This window comes from Spermophilus citellus, assembly GCF_964194105.1.
Source record: "Spermophilus citellus genome assembly, chromosome: 17".
Lineage (NCBI taxonomy): Eukaryota > Metazoa > Chordata > Mammalia > Rodentia > Sciuridae > Spermophilus > Spermophilus citellus.
Window position 1 is genome coordinate 53,889,873 of NC_138199.1, and position 20,833 is coordinate 53,910,705.

At 42.4% G+C, this 20,833-nt stretch overlaps 2 protein-coding genes across 9 annotated transcripts in view; both read right to left on the reverse strand.

Annotated features, from left to right (window-relative positions):
- LOC308636558 (keratin, high-sulfur matrix protein, B2B-like) overlaps positions 1-20,833 on the reverse strand; it is a gene marked incomplete at both ends in the record, with an annotated part of 197,694 nt that overhangs the window by 127,219 nt on the left and 49,642 nt on the right. The gene's annotated exons all lie outside the window — the stretch shown is intronic.
- Positions 3,822-4,457, reverse strand: LOC308636589 (uncharacterized protein; the record flags this gene model as incomplete). Its single annotated transcript, XM_081272152.1, has 1 exon — positions 3,822-4,457. The coding sequence occupies one exon, from the start codon at positions 4,455-4,457 to the stop codon at positions 3,822-3,824; it is 636 nt and encodes a 211-aa protein (XP_081128278.1).

Here is a 20,833-nt window from a genome sequence, read left to right on the forward strand (position 1 = left end):
GCTTTGGGTCCAAGATAAGGCAGAGCACCGTGGCAGAAGGGCATGGTGAAGATATCTGGCTCTGCTCCACTCCACTTCCCAGTAAGGAAGCAGAAAGATGGAAGGGGCCACAGAGAAGGAGCACTTTCCAGGATTACCCCCCCCCACACACACACACACAAGGACCCACCTCCTCAGACACCTGCTAGCTTTGTGAGTTTTCACTCAGTCCTTTCAAACAACGATGGACTTTTTAGGTTATAGCTCTTCACAATCCAATTATTTCACCTCTGAGCAGTTCTACCTAAACACAGGAGGTTTGAGGAGACATCTTATCAGTTCATATTGAATCCCTAACCATGCTCTAAAGAGGGACCCCTACAGTAACTGAAAGGGAAGTGAGAAAGAAAGCAAGAGACGGGCGAGTGAGAAATGAAGGAGGGAGGCCAGGCAGAGATCCACAAGAAAGTTTATTTGTCAAAGCTGACAACTAATGTCCATCTCTCTATAGAGAGGAGAGAGGGGTCCCGAGATGTTCGTGGGTTCAGCTTGTGTGGGGTAGGGCCTTGGAGTTGTAGCTGTGGCACTATGGGATAGGCTTGGGGGTGCTTGTGTCAGAGGTTGGCGGGTGGGGAATAGCATAGGATTGGCTTAGATCCATGGCACCATGGGGCTTTCCAGAGCAAAGGGGTCATGTCCTTCTGGGATTGGCTTAGGGTTATGGTTCTGTGCGATAGGTCAGTATGAGGGTGGGGGAAGTTGGGGTTAGAGGAAGTACAGGAAAGAGAAACTTATCTCGTAAGATGGCGGTTAACATTTAAGATGGCTGCTCCAATGTTAAATCAATACCCTATACCTGTAGACCCCACAATTCCTGGTCTTTAATTTAGTCTCTAAACTATATCTCTTTCACCCATTCCCTTTCTTCTTCCCCATAAGGAAACTCTCTCTCCAGAGGTCCTATGGGCTAGCATTGGGGCCTGTGCACCTATTGTGGAGAGCTGCTCTGTATTGGGCAGATCAGAACCAGGCTTGGAGAACTACAGGCCAGCCACATAGCTGCGAGCACTCTGCTGGGTTGGTGGCTGTGGGAGGGGATGTTGGGGGACTATAGATACCTTGATATTGTTTCTAGGTCCTAGTCCATGTCCCAAGATGGGAGTTGCCTCAACTAAAGATGGTGATGGTGGCAGCGGAGGTAACCCAAGATGGCCACAAAGGTAGCCCAAGATGGAGGTGATTTCTTCCAGAGATGGGGCAATGAGGGCGGGCTGTGTGGTGGCATTGGAGATGTAGCACTATGGCATGTGGTGTTACAGTGGACCACTGTCTCCAGACCCTGTGCAATGTCCCCAGGTGGAGGTTACCACGTGGAGGGGACAATGGCAGACTGGGGGAGCCCAGTGTTGGTTGATGGGGAGCCAGCACATGGTGGGGTCTGCAGGGGCAGAATGGGGCCCAGGCGGGTGCAGGTGGGAGTTCAGTGAGCATCCGTGTGGGCAGGGGTCTCACCTGACTTCTTAAGAACAGTTTTTTATTAGGCCCAAGGGTGCCTGCCTGCAATGCCATACACTGAGAAGACTGAGGAAAGAGGATCACAAGTGTGACGTCAGCCTGGACAGGATACTGAGACTCTATGTCAAAATAAAAACAACCAAAGCTTGAGGTTTAGCTCAGAGGTAAAGCATCCCCAGATAATATCCCCAGTACCAGAGAAAACAATAACCAAATGATCAAAAATTCAACAGTGTTTTTTATGGAAAATACATTTCTTGTGAAATGTGGACAAGATATATCTGTATAGTGTGGTAAATAATTATCAGGCAAATGTCTGCATGCCCCAAACTCAAGTCCAGGAAGATACAGTTGGCATCACCAAGGACTTTCGTGGGTGTTTTCTTGAGCTCATCTCTCTCCTTGCCCCATGGAGAATGACTATTCTGATTTTCAGAGTAGTCTTATCTTTGTTTTTCTTTGTACTTTGTCCACCTACATAGGCATTTGTTGCTATATAATTTAGTTATTCGTGCCTTTGAATTTTATACAAATAGAATTGGGAGATGCCAAGCACCTTGAAAAGGTGAGATTTCCTGGGAAGCCATTAGACCTCCAGAGGGAATGGCAGACCCTTACCCTCTCTTTCCAGGGGGAGATGGGTGCAGTTGTCTCCATGACAAGCTGCTTGCCTTTGCCACTCAGTGTCCTCAGCAAAGACCCATAGAATACGTATGTGCCACTTCTTCTTAACTGGAACCTCCGAAATGGTGAGAAAAACCTGCTTTATGTATGTGCATTGCCTCAGTTATTTCATTCCATTAATACGAAGGGAATATTAGAGGGGGGTGTGCTTGTGTGTGTGATTGTTTCACCTTTTTGAGAATCTCCCTCTAAGCACTAGCATAGGGCAACACTCGGCACTTAAGTTATAAAGACTCAGACTTTCCTGTAGATAAATGACCTTGTTTTACAGGCACTTCTGTCTCTTGCTTAGAAGAATCCAGAGGCAGTGTGACAGCTGGAAAGAGCTGGGACAACCTCCACTCAACAGCCAACAAGCCCCACAGCCCGTCACTCAGAGCCAAGGGCGGAGGCCATTAAGGATGAGAGTTGCCCATCCAGGTATTGTTCCCTGAGCCTTAGGTCTAGAGATATAGTGATACATCCAGTGGTATCTTAAAGGAAACTATGAAGAAATTAGTAAAAAATAATAAAAAAATTTGTACAGAGGATTCATCAGTTCAATAGACAGAATGAAAGTTGATCCTGACAACGTGGAGACCCTCCATGTTGTTTGAAAGGTTGTTGAAGGACACCAACACTGAGAATGGGAATACAGGGGTCCTAGTCTCTGTACCCTTGAAAATATACCAGATAGAAAGGACTTAGGACTTAGAACACTGGGAAATGATCACAGGAAGTACTGTAGGGCATTTGGAAATTGATTCAGGGCAGAACAGAAGGCAGGAGACAGTGAGTAAATGAACGCTGGGGTCATAGGAGGTCCAGTCCCACAGAGGACCTAGGGAGGACTGGAAGGACCACCCGGGCGACACTGAGCTGGAGATTCTGTGCACCAACTCCCAGTCACTGGGTGAGCTCTGCTCCTGGACCCTTAAACCCTCCTGCCCAGAGGTTGCTTTTCATCCAGAGAAAGCCCTCAGGCAGGGAGGTCCAGGGGCTTGCTTTCCAACCATCTTCAGATATTAGATGACAAATGCTCACAGAAGAGAGGTGGAGCATCTCAGATGGTCTGTTATGGTTTGTAAATCTTAACAGACATCCAAACAAAAAATGACAGAGAAAGCACATCAAAAGGGAAAATAAAGAGACATGATGCCATCATGTGTGTATAATAGTAAAATTCATCTTTATTGAAGATGTAGATCTATCTCCACATGAGACAGTGAGTCAGAAAGCAGTAATGTCCAAAGGGGTAAGGTGAGAACAGAGGGAGGCAAGAGAAAATTCCAACTTGTTTAAATTGGTAAGAGACAAAGAATCCAATGGGGCAGGGGCGGTGCATTTGAAAGCCAAACATTCTTAAATAATCGGTTGGAATTGAGGTGTCCCATTGTTCCACCATGTAGGGGCTCAGAGATGAGGTCCATGGAGAATATTGATTGAAGAAGAGGAGCGATGAGGTCAGAGTGCTCAGCAGCAGGGGCCACTAGAACAACCTAGGGAGCAGCAGGTGTTTTGGAAACAAGTTGGGTGGCAGCAGCTGGAAACACTGCAGGTAAGAGGGCAGCACTAGGTTCTGCAAAAGGTATTCTGCCAGCTATTGGTGATGCGGCAGGAGGGCCTGCAGGAGCTAGCACCTGGGGTGGCTGAGAGCAAACAGACTAGCAGCAGCAGGGGCGGCAGCAGGTGGTCCTGCAGCAGGTGGTCTGGAGGCAGGTGGGGTGGCAGCAGCTGGAGCCACAGCCACTGGAGCTTCCACATCCACTGGAGCCACCACAGCAGGGGCTGCAGCAGCTGGAGCCACAGCAGCTGGGGCAGCAGCAGGTGGTCCTACAGCAGATGGGGCGGCAGCAGCAAGGGCGGCAGCAAGTGAAGACACAGCAGCAGGGGCGACAGCAGCAGGAGCCACAGCCACTGGAACCTCCACAGCCACTGGAACCACCACAGCAGGGGCTGCAGCAGCTGAAGCCACAGCAGCTGGGACGGCAGCAGGTTGTCCTACAGCAGGTGGTTCTACAGCAGATGGGCTGGCAGCAGCAGGAGCCACAGCCACTAGAGCCACAGCCACTGGAACCACCACAGCAGGACCCACAGCAGCTGGGGCTACAGCAGGTGGTCCTACAGCAGATGGGCTGGCAGCAGCAGGAGCCACATCCACTGGAGCCACCACAGCCACTGGAACCACCACAGCAGGGGCTGCAGCAGGTGGTCCTGCAGCAGGTGGTCTGGCAGCACCTGGGCTGGCAGCAGCCACAGCCCTGGCTGGAGCAGCAGGAACCACAACAGGAGTTGCACATGGTGTCAGAGACTGGAGGTTCTGGGTGGGTTTCCAGGAAGGTGGGTTTCAAAGGTTTGGAGGTCTCTCTGACCCATGTCCCCTGTTATACCCTGCAAAGGGGCTGCTGTCTTCATATGCAACACCCTTTCCTTGTCATTGTTTGTATTAGTAAATAGGCAATTATCAAATCAGGCCCATTTATTTTTGGTTTTAATTTCCAGTTGCATGGAAAATGTGTGATCCTTTCCCATTGTGATTGGATTCATTTGTCAGCTCTTCTTCCTTAATCATCTCTGAAGTGTTTTTCTAGCTCTCCTTCCTCAAATGGAGGTGTCCACATGACATTCTGCCTCTTCCTGGTGGTCTTCAGTGTCAGTGTGCAGAGTATATCATATATATCATGTCTGTCTTGGGAAGGATTGACTTTGGGATCTCATAATTCTTCCTGGGCACAGAAAAAGATAAGGCTTCATTGTTTTCTGATGCATCATTCTTGTGGGCCTTCTGGGGAAAGAAGTTTTGAATGTGCAACATAGATCATGTGTGAGAGCAGGCAGGCCATTGACATGTTTCCTGTTCCATACTCTAAATCTTGATGTCCACCTTGAAATTTAATTGAACACAAAGAGATTTGTCAGGCAGAAATGATGTGGTGAAACTGGGTGTTTTTCTTTTTTGTGAGAACAAATCTAAAAGTAAACTTGGGCTATGCTTTTTATGTATTCATTTATTTACTTTAAAAAAATTTAAATGAACACTCAGTTTTAATTTTTTTCTGTTTACATACACATGACAGTAGAGCGTTTTGACATATTATACATCCATGGAGTACAACTTCCCATTTTTGTGGTTGTACATGATGTGAACTTACACTCTGGCTGTATAGTTATATGAGCATAGGAATGTTATATCAGATTCATTCTACTGTCTTTCCGATACTCATCTGCCTTCTCTTCCCTTCATTCTCCTTTGTCTGATACAATGAACTTCTATTCTCTCTCCCGCTACCCACTTTTTGTGTGTTAGTATCCACATATCATAGAGAACATTGGGCCTTTTGTTTTCTGGGATTGGTTTATTTCACTTAGCACGATAACCTCCAGTTGCATTCATTTATCAGCAAATGCCATAATTTCATTCATTTTTATGGCTGAGTAATATTGAATTGTGTTTGTATACCACTTTTTTTTTTTCCATTCATCTAAACCACTGAGGTTCCTCATTCCCCATGTAACTCCAACCTGCCATTTACTGTCTCCACTGATTACTGGACTCTGAAGAGGCCGTGTATTCTTTTTCATTGTTGTGGTTATTAATCTGATTTCACCATATATGTTTTATGTTCTAAGAATGCAAAAACCAAACAACCAACCAAAAACCAAAAGGAAATCAGAATGAAAAAAGTAATCTTGATAATTGGAATCAGCTGACATATATTCAGATTGAGGATGAAGTCAACATGCAAAGGTCACCAAATTCCAATGTGAAAAGCCATTGACTACTGTTCCTAAAAATGAGGAATGCTGCCAGTCCATTAGTTGGTCTCCTGTGTGTCAAGAAACAGGAAGGAAGAAACTATTTGGCCTCTCTATGATGGCATCTTTCAGTGTCTTCATCATTTTTTTTTTAATTACAGTCCAAAAGAATATGATCCTTGTAATATTCCCATCAGTTTAGCTTGCTTAGCATACACCTGATTTCAGTGTTCTTATTTTTAAGGCATGTGTTGTTCAGATGGGAGAATATGATTATTTAAATAATTCTGTGTTCAGAGATATTTCACTGGATTTGCTGTGCAAGAAAGACAGAGGGGAAAATAAGAGATGAAGATCTTTTTGATTATTAGGGAGATGTTTCTACATGTATTTAGGGAGTTTGACAGAACTATTTCAGCCTAGTGTACAAGCTAGAGTATGCTATCCTCATAGAACAAAGTCTGAACAATCACTGCCCCCAAACCAGTGGTTCTCAATATTGTCTGCGACTGGAATTCCTGTGGGGAGTATTAAAAACTGCCAGTGCCTGGCTCCTACCCAGAACAGCATTGATGTAATTACCCTGGGGTGGGACTTGGTCATGCTTCTCAGGTTATCCTGATATGAAGCAAATCTGAGATCCTTTTCATTACATTGTCCCTATTATGTATATTGGTGTCAATTCCAATTAAGAATAGAAGTCACCCAAATCATTAAATTTCAACTGATGCTTTCTAAATAATAGAGAAAATATCCTGAATGGGGAACACTGAAGTTTGAACAATGTAAACTGAAAAACTGATTCTCCTCTTCAGCATTTTGGATCATTCTTATACTCACATGGATGAGATAGACCACAAGAGCATGAAGAAAAATGAGAAATCACTGTTTAGCACCTGCACTATGAAGGACAAAACTCAAAGAGGGAGAGATCCCACTGAATGTACTCCTTGGCAAATTTTACTTAGGAAATACAGTGGCTAATTAATACCTGAACCATACTCACAAATTACCTAAGTTCTGCATAGTGTTCACTTTTGCTATGATCTGAAGTAGTGCATGAATGTGATATTTTCCCACTAAACAGTTTTCTTTGTCTTTTTTTCCAAATGGCACAAGATAAAATAATCCAGTTAATTAAACACCAAGGAGATTTGATTTTACTCAATTGACATTTGTAAGATCCATCCAGGAATTTGGTAATGCCTATGAGCAGCCTGGACATATCATATCCTTTATGGCATAAGGGAACACACTTTTCTTTTCAGGTGTCACTTACATGATGTTAGTGCACAACCTTTTATAAACAAATACATCCTATGCACTGTGTTCCCAGCTACATGGTAGGACAGTTATTTGAATTACAGTGTATTAGTAACAACATTGTAATTGTGTAAGTCTGCCTTTCACCACTGTGACCAAAATGTGTGACAAGAATTACTTAATAGAGGAAAGATTTATTTTTGGCTCATAATAACAGAGTTTTAGTTCATACTGGACAGAAACACTGCATTGGACCCAAAACATGGCAGAAGGGCATGGTGATAATGCCTTGGTCCATTAATCACAGCCAGGATGCAAAGAGGGGGAAGGGGGCCACATGGAAAAGGCATCATTCCAGGGAACCCCCTGTGACCCACCTCCTCCAGTCATGCTCTGTCTGCCTGCAGTTATCACTCAGTTCTTTAAAAGTAGGATGGACTCTTTAGGTTATAGCCCCCTCTACCCAATTATTTCATCTGTGAACAATTTTACCTAAACACAGGAGCTTTGGGGAGTTTATATCCAACCCATAACCATGCTCTAAATGGAGACACCTACAAGAACCATGTAGGTTGATAGGGAAATTAATGTACTTTTAATTCAGCTCAGTTATTATTAATTATAATGAAAATCATATTGCTTTCAAATAATTAAGAATACATATTAAGCAGTATTACCAGTTTTGGTATGAAGTCGTACATGTAATCAGAGTAGTATCTAAAGTAATAAAAGTTTCTGCCTAGCATTGATTAGATTTTTATTTTTCCTTGACATATCTTCATTCATTTCTTATCTAAATTTGTATTTTATTTTTTGAAGGAATATTTCCATTCACCTGAATTCTTAGGAAAACTTTTATCAGCCTCAAGGTCACGTGCCTGCAATGCCATACACTGAGAAGGCTGAGGCAAGAGGATCCCAAGTGTGGGGTCAGCCTGGACACATAAGTAAGACTCTATATCAAAATAAAAATAACATGAGCTTGTGGTTTAGCTCAGTTTTAAAGCATCCCTGGATAATATGCCCAACACCAGAGAAAGCAGTAACAACAAAATGATTTTTAAAATTCCACAGTTTTTTATTATGGAAATTGCATTTGTTGTTAAGTGTGTACAAGGTATATCTGTATAGTGTTATAAATAATTATCAGGCAAACATACACAGGCACAAAGCTCAAGTCCAGGAAGAGACTGTTGGCATCACCAAGGACTCTTGTATGTCTTTTTCTGACCCCACCTTCCTCCCTCCACCATGGAGAATCGCTATCCTGATTTTTCTTTGTACTTTATCCAGCTAAATATACATTTCTAAACTATGCAGTTTAGCTATACATGCCTTTAAATTTTATATAAATAGAATCTCACTATATGTCTTCTTTTTCTTCTAAGATTAAATATTTTCCACATTTTTATAGTCATAACAATGATGGTATTTGTCATTACAGATTTATACAGGCACACATGATAACAGTATAATTTCACTTTGACTTTTTGTGATTGGTTTATTTCACTTAGCATGGTAGTCTACAGCTTCGCCCATTAACCAGCGAATGACATAATATCATTTTTCTTTATGGCTGAGTAATACTCCATTGTGTATATTTACTACTTTATGTTTATCTTTTCATCTGTTAAAGGGCACCTAAGTTGACTCTACTGCTTGGCTGTTGTGAATTGTGGTGCTATAAATATTGATGTGGCTGCATTACTGTAGTGTGCTGATTTGAAAACTTTTGGGTATATACTGTGCAGTGGGATAGCTTGGGCATATGGTAGGTCCATTTCTATTTTTTTCAGGAATCTCCATACTGCTTTCCAGAGTGGTTGCACTAATTTGCAGTCCCACCAACTATGTGTATCATTTCTACTACATCCTTGCAACATTTATTATTATTTGTATTCTTGATAATTATCATTCTGACTGGAGTGAGATGAAATCTCAATGTAGTTTTGATTTGCATTTTCTTAATTGTTAGAGATGATGAACAATATTTCATGTGTTTATTAACTATTTATATTTCTTTTTGAGAACTGCAAGATACTTATCGAGAAAAGGCAGATACTTACCCAGACTAAATGCCAACTCCAGTCAGAAAACAAATAACTGGCTGATGTCCTCAGGCATGGTACCTTATAGGACCTCTGTGTTAGACTCTGGAGGGATAGTGTTTTAGTCAACTTTTTCATTGTTCTAAGAAAAAGACCTGACAGAACCATTGTAGAGGAGAGAAGGTTTATTTGGCACTCAGGGACTCAGAAGTCTCAGTCCATAGATGGCTGATGCTCTTGCTCTGGGCCTAAGATGAAACACAACAGAATTCCAAAGGGTGTGGAGGAGCCAAGCAGATCAGGACATGGCAATGAAGAAGAAGAGAGATCGTTCCACTCATCAGGGACAGAATATCAACCCCAAAGGCATGGCCTCAGTGACCTACCTCCTCCAGCCACACCCTACCTGCCTGCAGTTACTGTCCATTTAATTCCTATACGTGGATTAAGGAATGTGGAGAGCCATTCTGACACGTGATTGGGTGACTCCCGTTAAGGGCCTGAGGCGCTCTGGCTGTGTCGGAGCTTTCCCGACCCTTTCCTGATGAGAGAGCCCATCCGTGTGGGGGTGTGCGTGACCACTGACCCCGGAGACCCAATCACTGGCCCTGACCTTGGAGTGCAGCCCCCCCTCAACCTTCATTGGATGGAATTCTCCCCTGAATCTCTTGTTCCCCAATAAAGGGCTACTCCCCGGCGTGTTCGCTCTCTCTCTCTCCTGCTAGCCCAGAGTAATCCTCGCTGCCCTGCTGGGCAGCTAGAGGCGGGAACCAGGGAGGCGAGCCGTCTCGGACCTAGCAATGTAAAATAAGGTACTGGTTTGTGTGTTTTATTTCGATCTCTTCTAACTAACTTAATGCCTAGAACCTCATTAATGAAACCACTGCGCAGGCCGCGTGGTAGAATTGGCGCCCACGAGGGGCATTCTGAATTAGTTAGATTGAGTGGGAGCGCGCGCTAAAAAGATAAGGGAAAGAAATAAAGATAAAGGAAGATAAGGAAAAAGAAATAAAGAGGAAATAAGGAAAATAAGGAATAAAGATAAAGGAAGAGGTGACATTTGGGTCACAAACGTACCTGGAGATATTGAAGGAAAGAGACGTTAAATTACTTAAAATGGGAAATTCTACTTCTTCGGATAAGGAAATGTATCTGACTATTTTAGACAGTATAATTAATCAGAAAGGAAAACAGATAAAGAAAACTCAGTTATTACAATTCTTAAAGATTGTAGGTGAATATTGTCCTTGGTTTTGTGACCAAGAGTCTCCAAATTTACTTACTTGGGAGAAATTAGAAAAGAAAAAAGTTTGTCTTTTTAAAAATATGGGCCAAAGTTCACAGCCCCCTGAAGACCTTTTAAAAGGCATTCAAGGAGCTGTTAAGTCTATTCAGATGGAAAATCAGCCTGAAGCTGGGTTGATTTCCTTTCCCTTGAGCCATTTAAGAACAAAAGCACTAGAGACCAAGGTTAGAAATGTGAACTTAAAGTCGCAGCCCCATGCGGAGAATTCAGATGGCGCGCATCAGCCCACTTTCTCACTGCCGCAGGCATTTCCTCCTAGCGGGAGCCCGGGAATTCCAGGGGAGGTCCCACAGTGTGACGTCATCGCGCCGACCATGGGGGCCGCCATCTTTAATTTTACCGGAGCGGAACCACAGTTTCCGTACAAACCCCTAATGATTTTCAAGGCTTTTAAGAGAGATATTTTAGCCAAAATGGGATTGTTATTAGTTACTCCAAATTCTATAAGATCAGTTGAAGAAGTTAATCAGAGGTATTTTCCTGGAGATGATAAGGAGACCTTTCAGGAAGAATATCTGTTTACAAGCCAGTCTCCACGACAAAGATTAGTAAATACTCCAAACCAAAATTTTTACTAGGGGCCCTGAGTACTTCCCCGATCCCTAAGACAGCTGAAAAAATCACGTGGCTCACAGAGGAGCCTATATGGATTTCTCAGTGGCCCATCTCCAGGGAAAAGCTTAAAATAATTCATAGATTAGTTGAGGAACAACTTCAGGCTGGTCATATTGAACCAACACTTAGCCCTTGGAATACACCTATTTTTGTTATTAAGAAAAAGTCAGGAAATTGGAGATTACTACAAGATTTAAGGGCAATAAATCAGGCAATTCAGCCTATGGGATCATTACAGCCAGGACTTCCCTCCCCCACAGCCATTCCTTTAGATTATAGCTTGATGGTAATAGATTTAAAAGACTGTTTTTTCTCTATAAGGTTACATCCTGAAGATTGTGAAAGATTTGCTTTCACTGTCCCAGCAATTAATTTTAAGGAACCTGTTAAAAGATACTGCTGGAGGGTGCTTCCTCAGGGAATGCATAATAGTCCTACACTGTGCCAAAAATATGTTGACCAGGCAATAGATCCCATTAGAAATAGCTTCCCTGATACATACATTATTCATTTTATGGATGATATATTATTGGCTCATGCTAATCCAGAAGTACGTTCAGAAATTTTTACTCAGTTAGAGACTTCACTTACAGCAATGGGTTTATGTATAGCTCCTCAAAAAATTCAAAAGGTATCTCCTTTTCAATATCTAGGTCAGATAATTCAAGGGAGTACAATCCGTCCTCAAAATCTTCAGATAAGAGTTAAGGAGTTACGTACCCTTAATGATTTTCAAAAACTATTAGGAGATATTAACTGGCTAAGACCATCTTTAAAGCTAACTACTTCTGAGTTAAGTCCTTTATTTCAGATATTACAAGGAAATCCTTCTCCAACCTTTCCACGTCAACTAACTTTGGAGGCCAAGGCAGCCTTAAGGAAAGTGGAAATTGCAATTAAAAATGCACAGCTTACTAGAATAGATCCTAAAGAAATAATGTATTTATTAATATTTCCAACCGAGCATACCCCAACAGGAGCCATATGGCAAAGATTAGGAGTTATTGAATGGATTTATTTATCTCACTCCCCTCAAAAAACATTAATTCCTTTTCATGATTCTATAGCTCAATTAGTAATTAAGGGTAGGACTAAGATTTTACAATTAATTGGATCTGAGCCTGATATCATAATTATTCCATTTTCTGTTCAACAGACTAATTGGCTCTTTCAAACTTCTAGCTCCTGGCAGATAGCTTTTGCAGATTTCCCTGGCCAGATAGATAGCCATTATCCTCGTGATAAAATTGTACAATTTGCATCATTAACATCACTTATTTTTCCAAAGATTGTACGTTCTCATCCAATAGAGGAAGCTTTATCGGTGTTCACGGATGGTTCTGATTTGTGCCTTAGATTATTTTTCAAATGAGCCTATTAATACCTATTCTGACAGCTTATATGCAGTCAGAGTTACCAAAAATATTGAAACCTCAGTTGTTGGGTTTACTTCATCACAGGAGTTATTTGAATTATTTCATAATTTACAAAAGACAGTGCTAATGCGAAAGTTCCCATGTTTCATTGGACACATCCGTGCCCATACTAACCTTCCCGGACCTCTAGTTACAGGTAATGATAAAATTGATAAATTAGTAGCTTTTTGTCAACAGATGTCTTCGTATGACTGTGCACTAGCTTCCCATTCCTTACATCATCAAAATACTTCTAGCTTACGTAAAAAATTTAGTATTACCAGAGAACAAGCTCGTCAGATTGTAAGCCAATGCCCTAAGTGTGTTATTCACACTCCATCTCTGCCATCAGGGGTAAATCCCCATGGATTAAAACCAAATCAGATATGACAAATGGATGTAACTCATATTCCTCAATTTGGTAAGCAATGTTATGTGCATGTCATAGTGGACACTTATTCTAGATTTATTTTTGCTACAGCGCGTACTAAGGAAAATACTCAGCATGTAATTTCTCATTGCTTAGCAGATTTTTCTGTTTTAGGGTGTCCTATGCAGATTAAAACAGATAATGCTCCAGCTTATGTAAGCTCTTCTTTTCAACAATTTTGCCAAGAGTTTAAAATTAATCATAAAACAGGAATTCCTTATAACCCCCAAGGTCAAGCCATTGTAGAACGAGCTCATTTATCTATTAAGCTTCAATTACAAAAATTGAAAAGGGGGAATAAGATAGTGACTCCCCAAAATAGCCTTAATCATGCCTTGTTTGTTTTAAATTTTTTAAACTGTGACGCAGAAGGTCACACTGCTGCTGAGAGGCAAATGTCTCCCTCAGTGACAAGCCCCTTAGACAGAGTTTTGTGGAAAGATTTACATACCAGTCAATGGAAGGGTCCAAACCCGGTAATAATGCAGGGAAAAGGCAATGCTTGTATCTTCCCAGAAGGCTCTTTCCATCCTATTTGGGTGCCTGAACGTGCTATCAGACATGGAGGAGATAGAACCCAGACTCAAGCGACTGAGGATCGACCCGGAGGAGCCACAACCCAGAAGGAGGAGATATCGGAAAAAGATGAAGAAAGACCAGATTGAACCAGCCGAGAAGCTGATTTCGTGGAAAGAATGTGAAGAAATTGACAACCCAGGCCTCCCAAATACTTCGACGCCTAGGAAAGAACAGGACCCCAGTCTTGATGGTAGCAACAGTAATTGCCCTACTGGGCTGTCAGGTAAAAGGGAATCAAATAGACACTTATTGGACATATTTCCCAGATCCACCCCTGGTACACCCAGCTGTGTGGACTGGAGAATCTATACCAGTATTTACTAATGACTCATTCATGATGGGAGGATTTACAGATACTCATATTACTCCCAATCATGTGACTAGATTTAATTATTCTGGCTACAGTGCCCAATTACCTTTGTGTTGGTCACATGATAAACATGCTGGCTGTCTGAAAGTATCATTTGAAGAAAAGACAGCGATTGGTAAACCTAGACTGACAAATAATTCTATTTATGGGGACTTAAAACCTAATACTAGATCAGTAATTAAGATGGGACTTTCCCATAACAAGCCAGTCATTTCTGCAAAACCTCCACCGGTACCCCACTGTCCAAATAGTTCTATAATTGAAATTGGCACCTTTCCTAAATAGATGGATTGTGTAAATACCTTTCCTGTACAACATAAGGTGTCTAAAACTAGTGGGTATATTTTAGACTGGTCTCCAAAAATTGATAAGAGACAATTACGAAGAAATTCTGCTATGACACCTGCAGGATTTGTTAGTAATATTTTGACTTATAGTGAAGGAGGTATTCAAAAAGATATTTGGCGTTTAATTGCTGCCTCAGAATATTTACATTTTTCAGATAAACCTTTACCAAAATTTGTCGGCAAGAACTGCAAAGAGGGATCTTGCTATGGCTTAAGAGCCTGTGTCCAATCTCCTTATGTTTTAATTATTGGAAATGTAAAAGTTAAATGGATAGATGATAGATATTTTGTTACTTGTAATAAGTGCAACCTAACCAATTGTATTTCTAGGTATAATGGAGGAAAAGGAGTGCTGATACTTCATCAGCCCTCTTTTGTTTTATTACCCGCTAATATTTCAGAGCCATGGTATGCTGATGCTGGTTTACAAGTCTTGCAGCAAATTCATGCCCAGCTAACAAGACCTAAACGTGCTATTGGAGTCATAATTGTTGGTGTTTTAGCACTGGTCTCTTTTATTGCCTCAACTGTCTCTGCATCTCTGACATTGTCTCAGAATATTCAGCATGCAAAATTTCCTAATAATTTAGCTCAAAATACTTCCAAGGCTCTGCGTGATCAAGTAAATATTGATGAAAGGATTGAGACTAAGTTAAACGCCTTAGAGGCGACTGTTATAAACATTGGTAATGAACTTTCAGCCTTAAAATTTAAGGAAAGGCTTAAATGCCATACTAATTATAAGTATGCATGTGTTACAGCTGCCAAGTACAATGCTTCTCTCTGGGATTGGGAGAAGATTAAAAACCATTTATTAGGTATTTGGCAAAATAGTAATAATAGCTTGGATATTCTGGAACTTCATCACCATATCCAAGACATTCTAAATAATGGAGCTGATTTTTCAGATCCTTCTTCTTTGGCTAACCAAATATTGAAGGAGTTAAATGGATTCAACCCTGGAAATATTCTTAAACACTCCGCGTGGTACATTATTGGATTATTCTCTTTGCTGTTAATTCTCTTTTGTATTGTAACTATAGGATGGCGAGTCTTCCAATCAAGAATCCAAAAACTCCAGAGAGTGAACCGCCGCCTCATTGTTAAGAAAAGAAAGGGGGAATATGTGGAGAGCCATTCTGACACGTGATTGGGTGACTCCCGTTAAGGGCCTGAGGCGCTCTGGCTGTGTTGGAGCTTTCCCGACCCTTTCCTGATGAGAGAGCCCATCCGTGTGGGGGTGTGCATGACCACTGACCCCGGAGACCCAATCACTGGCCCTGACCTTGGAGTGCAGCCCCCCCTCAACCTTCATTGGATGGAATTCTCCCCTGAATCTCTTGTCCCCCAAATAAAAGGCTACTCCCCGGCGTGTTCGCTCTCTCTCCTGCTAGCCCAGAGTAATCCTCGCTGCCCTGCTGGGCGGCTAGAGGCGGGAACCAGGGAGGCGTGCCGTCTCGGACCTAGCAATGTAAAATAAGGTACTGGTTTGTGTGTTTTATTTCGATCTCTTCTAACTAACTTAATGCCTAGAACCTCATTAATGAAACCACTGCGCAGGCCGCGTGGTAGAAAGGAACTTACTGGGCTTATGCTGTTATAATCCTATCATTTTGCCTCTGAACTTTCATGCATTGATCACACATGAGCTTTTGGGGGATACGTCATATCTAAACAACAGCAGACCATCATGCATTCAGATGAAGATGTCCTGAAATTCTCCAGTTACAACTTTTGAACATGGCAGTAATGTGGCAATGCCTGGAAGCTTTGAGAAATTTATATCCCATCATTAGGGAGGGGCATGTGTGTTTTACCAACATTACTTTATTAGGTATGTTTATTATTCAATTCATCAGATCTGACTAGCCTGATATCATTGATATCATGATAACTGATAGCCTCGTTGGGGTGTCCAGAATGTTCACTTCATATTGGACTTCATTGTGACAAAGAGGAAGAGAATTTGCCTGGCCCTGGGTCAAGACAGCAAGTTGATACTGATTTTAGTTCCATGTCAACTGAACCCACTCCTGCCTCTCCTTCCTTGAAGATTCTGAAGGTTTTATTTCCCAGTTAAATATCCATGCACCCCAGACATCATAGACTATGTTAATCTATTGTAGGCAGGATTCTATATCTATCACATTAGCTTTACTTGTATCTTTTATTATTTTGAAAGGTCTGGTGGTCATCCACCGGGGGCAGTTTTGATCCACCTGGTTTTGTGGAGGGTATCCTAGTAAATTTTCTGGAAACAATATGGGATTCAATTCTGCTTCATTTATGAAGTCTTTCAAGGTAGCACTAATTTCTGATTTTTGGTTTCTAGATTTCTTAAGGGATGGTGATGATGGTAAAGCAGATCCACAGCTTTTATTTGGCCTTTTATAATATTCTTACTCTGGCCAGGTGTGGTGGTGCACACCTGTAATCCCAGTGGCTCAGCATCAGCAAAGTGCAAAGTCAGTATCAGCAACTTAGCAAGACGCTAAGTAACTTAGTGAGACCCTGAGTCAATATGAAAATAAAATAAAATAAAAAGGTCTGGGGATGTGGTTCAGTGGTTAAGAGCTCCTCCTGGGTTCAATCTCCAGTACCATAACAATTAAATATGTGTGTGTGTGTGTGTGTGTGTGTGTGTGTGTGTGTGTGTATATATATATATATATATATATATATATATTCTTACTTTGTAGCTCAAGGAAAAAAATGTGCTTGATTTTACATTTGTGAACCAGGTAAATGACCACCAGGTGTGTTTGTTGACCCAGTAGCAAGAATGTGGGCTCTGGGCCAAGACTTAATTTATTTTCTCATCACTACAACCTTAGTATAATGAGAACTGTTGGCATTTTTGCATGCACTGTGGGTATTGCCTCTGCTCTGCTATCCAACAGCATACCAATATGTGGGTATCCCATATTTTTCCTGAGTAGATTGCTAAAGGTATGTTTGGAAATGGACCGCACAGGTGAGTGCTCATATGTGCTGTGGTCCTGTTTCTTGAATGAATTGCCTCCTTTCCAAGTGATGGGTCGCAATTCTGAGATCTGTACCAGTACTGGAGTCTGGAGAAAGAATCATGATTTTCCACCTGAACATAGGATCTCAGCCCTTGCTCACTTAATCTTAACCTTTGGAGGCCCGCCGGAGCCGGAGCCGGAGGGAGCGGAACGGCCCCGCACCCCGACCGCCGCCGCCGGCGCCTCGGACCGGGCCGCGCCAAAGCCGCGCGAGGAGGAGGGCGCGTCGCCGGCGTGGGACCTGGACCTGCCGGGACGCGGCGCCGAGGAGTCCGCGGCGCCCGCGCCGAGTGGCCCCCGCCGCTCGAGCGGCCCCGAGGTCCCTGGGCGGCTGAGTGTGGTTTCGCCACCGCCGCCAGGCCCGCACCGCCGGAGCCCCATGGAGCCGCTGCCTGGGACGGAGCCCAGGCCTGTGATTGAAAACATCAAGTCATGAGCCAAGGTGGAGGGAATCCATCACGACTTCAGCGGGAGCAGTAAGGCTGCAGCCCCAGGTGCACGGCTCTATCGGCCCCATCTCCTTCTCCTCTCCGCCTCTCCGCCTTGCTTCTCCCCAGCTGTCTCTCCTCCCAAGCTCAGTCTCTAAATCTAGATTTCAATTTCTTTCCCCCACCCTGCCCGCTCTCCCGCGTGTCCAGTACCCGGGCCCCGAGGCGCCGCCTCCCCTCCCCCAACCCGCACCCCCTCTCCGGGGTCCCGAAGGCCGCTGCCGCCGCCGCTGCTGCCGCCGTCTCCCACAGAGCACCATAGAGCAGACTCTTCACCATGCGAATGAGCTGCCGAATTAAATGAAACAGCTGATAAGATGAGAGACAATTTAAAATCCAAGTGAACCGAGAACACGCACTGAGCCCTGATCCGCTGAATTCAAACTCCCGGTCACCTGCTTCCCGCAGACAAACAGCGATGACTCGGCATTAATCCATCCGGCTGAAACAACTGCTCAGCCCTTCTCATCATACGAAGGTAAATGCCTACCGAGTCTTCATAAGTAGTGGCCACAGGTTTGAAACGGGGCTTGAGAGAGAAGGACCCACCCGTTGCATTGGTAGCCCAGCAAAGGGAAACAACGTCATCAGACTGCTGTGGTGGAGATAACTTCGTTGAAACCAACAGCTACAGGTGTGTGATCCCACAGCCTTCCCTCTCCACACATCGGGAAAACCTTAAGGGCCACTCCCAGCTCTCCCGTAAGGGCCCCTCCCAGCTCTCCCATGAGTGCTACAGCCAGCCCGAGGGAATCAGAGGTGGTGCGGGTCCCGCGGCGCGGATCTACTGCTCCCACCAGGGCTGACTGCTGAGGTCTCTTGCACCAGCTACGGGGAAGTAGATACCAGAGGGCAAGTAAAATCCGCTGAGGATTCTCAGCCCCAAGCTCTACAAACTTAGGGTCTGAGGGAATGGCAAACTGGAAGAGTGTGCCCAGTCGTTCATGAAAACAGGGCTCCCGGGAGCAGCAGACCTGGCTTGTAGCCAGTATTGTGGTGAGAGGGGCCTGGCTAGAGGAAAAGTGGGAAGTGACTAGACACAAGAGGAGGCCCTAGACACTCAGGATTGGAGACTCGCCCAGTCTGGGAGGAGCTGCTGCACAGTGATTGGTTCCCACGTATTGACAGGAGAAACTTGGCCTGGTGGACAAAGTGCCACCTACTGGAAGAGAAGTTAATCAAACTCTAAGACGGCATTTATTAGGTTTTTTTTTTTTTTTTTTTTGATTTGGGTTTTTCTTTCAGTTGCATTTTTTTCTTTCCTGTTGTTTAATTAATTTTTTTTTACAAAATATTTTTTTAAAAATTTTTTTTCTACTAATTTTAATTTAAATTTTTAATTATTATTAGTATTTTTTTAATTATTATTATTTTTTTAATTATTATTATTTTTTTAATTTTTTTTCTTTTTTAGTTCCTATTTTTTTCTTCTTTAGTCTTTTCATTTCTCTTATCCCCCCTTTCCTTGAATTCTACCTGCCTACTCTCATTCTCTTTAGTGACTTCACCCCTTCCCTTCAAATACCTTTCCTCCCAAACATCAAATTAATTTATAGGAGTAAACAGTAACCCATCAGTCAAACAGAACAAGAGGTAACATGAGCAGCTTCAAAAAACAAGGAAGAAAAGGACTACAAACAATGCAGGACAGCCTAAATATTTAGGAGGACCTAGAGTCATCAGAAAAATGGTCATATAAAGAACTCAAGGAACACCTTAGACAGATGGAATGGAACCTTAAGGAGGATACAAGACAGCAAATTCAAGCAGCGAAAGAACACATTGAGAATGAATTTCATAAACAGATAAAAGAAGAAGTTAAGCATCTCTATCAGGAGATAGAGATTATAAAAAATAATCAAACAATAATTCTAGAAATGAAGGAAACGATAAACCAAATTAAAAACTCAATTGAGAGTATCACTAACAGAGTGGAGCAAGTAGAAACCGGAATGTCAGATAATGAAGACAAAATATACCATCTTGAAAAGAGTCTAGCCAACTCAGAAAGGCTGGTAAAAAATCACGAGACAAACATCCAAGAGTTATGGGATAACATGAAGAAACCAAACTTACGAGTCATCGGGATAGAAGAAGGTACAGAGATTCAAACCAAGGGAATGAGTAACCTGCTGGATGAAATAATTACAGAAAACTTTCCAGAAATAAAAAAGGAAACAGATATACAAATTAAAGATGCATACAGGACACCAAGCACACAAAATCACAGTAGACCAACGCCAAGACACATTGTTATGAAGATATCCAATATACAGAACAAAGAGAAAATATTAAAAGCTACAAGAGAAAGGAGACAGATTACATTTAGGGGTAAACCAATACGGTTAACAACGGATTTTTCATTACAGACACTGAAAGCAAGAAGGTCATGGAACAATGTATTTCAAACACTGAAAGACAATGGATGCCAACCAAGAATCCTGTATCCAGCAAAATTAAGCTTCAGGTATGACAACAAAATAAAAATCTTTCATGATAAACAAAAGTTAAAAGAATTTGCAGCCAGAAAACCAGCATTGCAAAGCATTTTGAGCAAAACACTACACGAAGAAGAAATGAAAAACAATAACCAAAACCATCAGTGGGAAGTGCCTCAGTAAAGACAGAGGGCGAGGGGAAAAACAATCATGGTGAAACAAACTAAAATTTAAAAAAAAAAAAAAGGATAAACAATCAATCATGGATGGAAGTTCAAACCATATATCAATAGTAACTCTGAATGTTAATGGCTTAAACTCTCCAATAAAGCGACATAGGCTGGTATCATGGATTAAAAAAACAAATCCAACAATATGCTGCCTCCAGGAGACACATCTGATTGGAAAAGACATACACAGGCTAAAGGTGAAAGGATGGGAAAAAATATACCACGCACACGGTCCTCGCAAGCAAGCAGGGGTGGCCATCCTCATATCGAATAAAATCGACTTCAAGACTAAGTTAATCAAAAGGGATAAAGAAGGTCATTATATACTGTTAAAAGGAACCATTCACCAACAAGACATAACAATT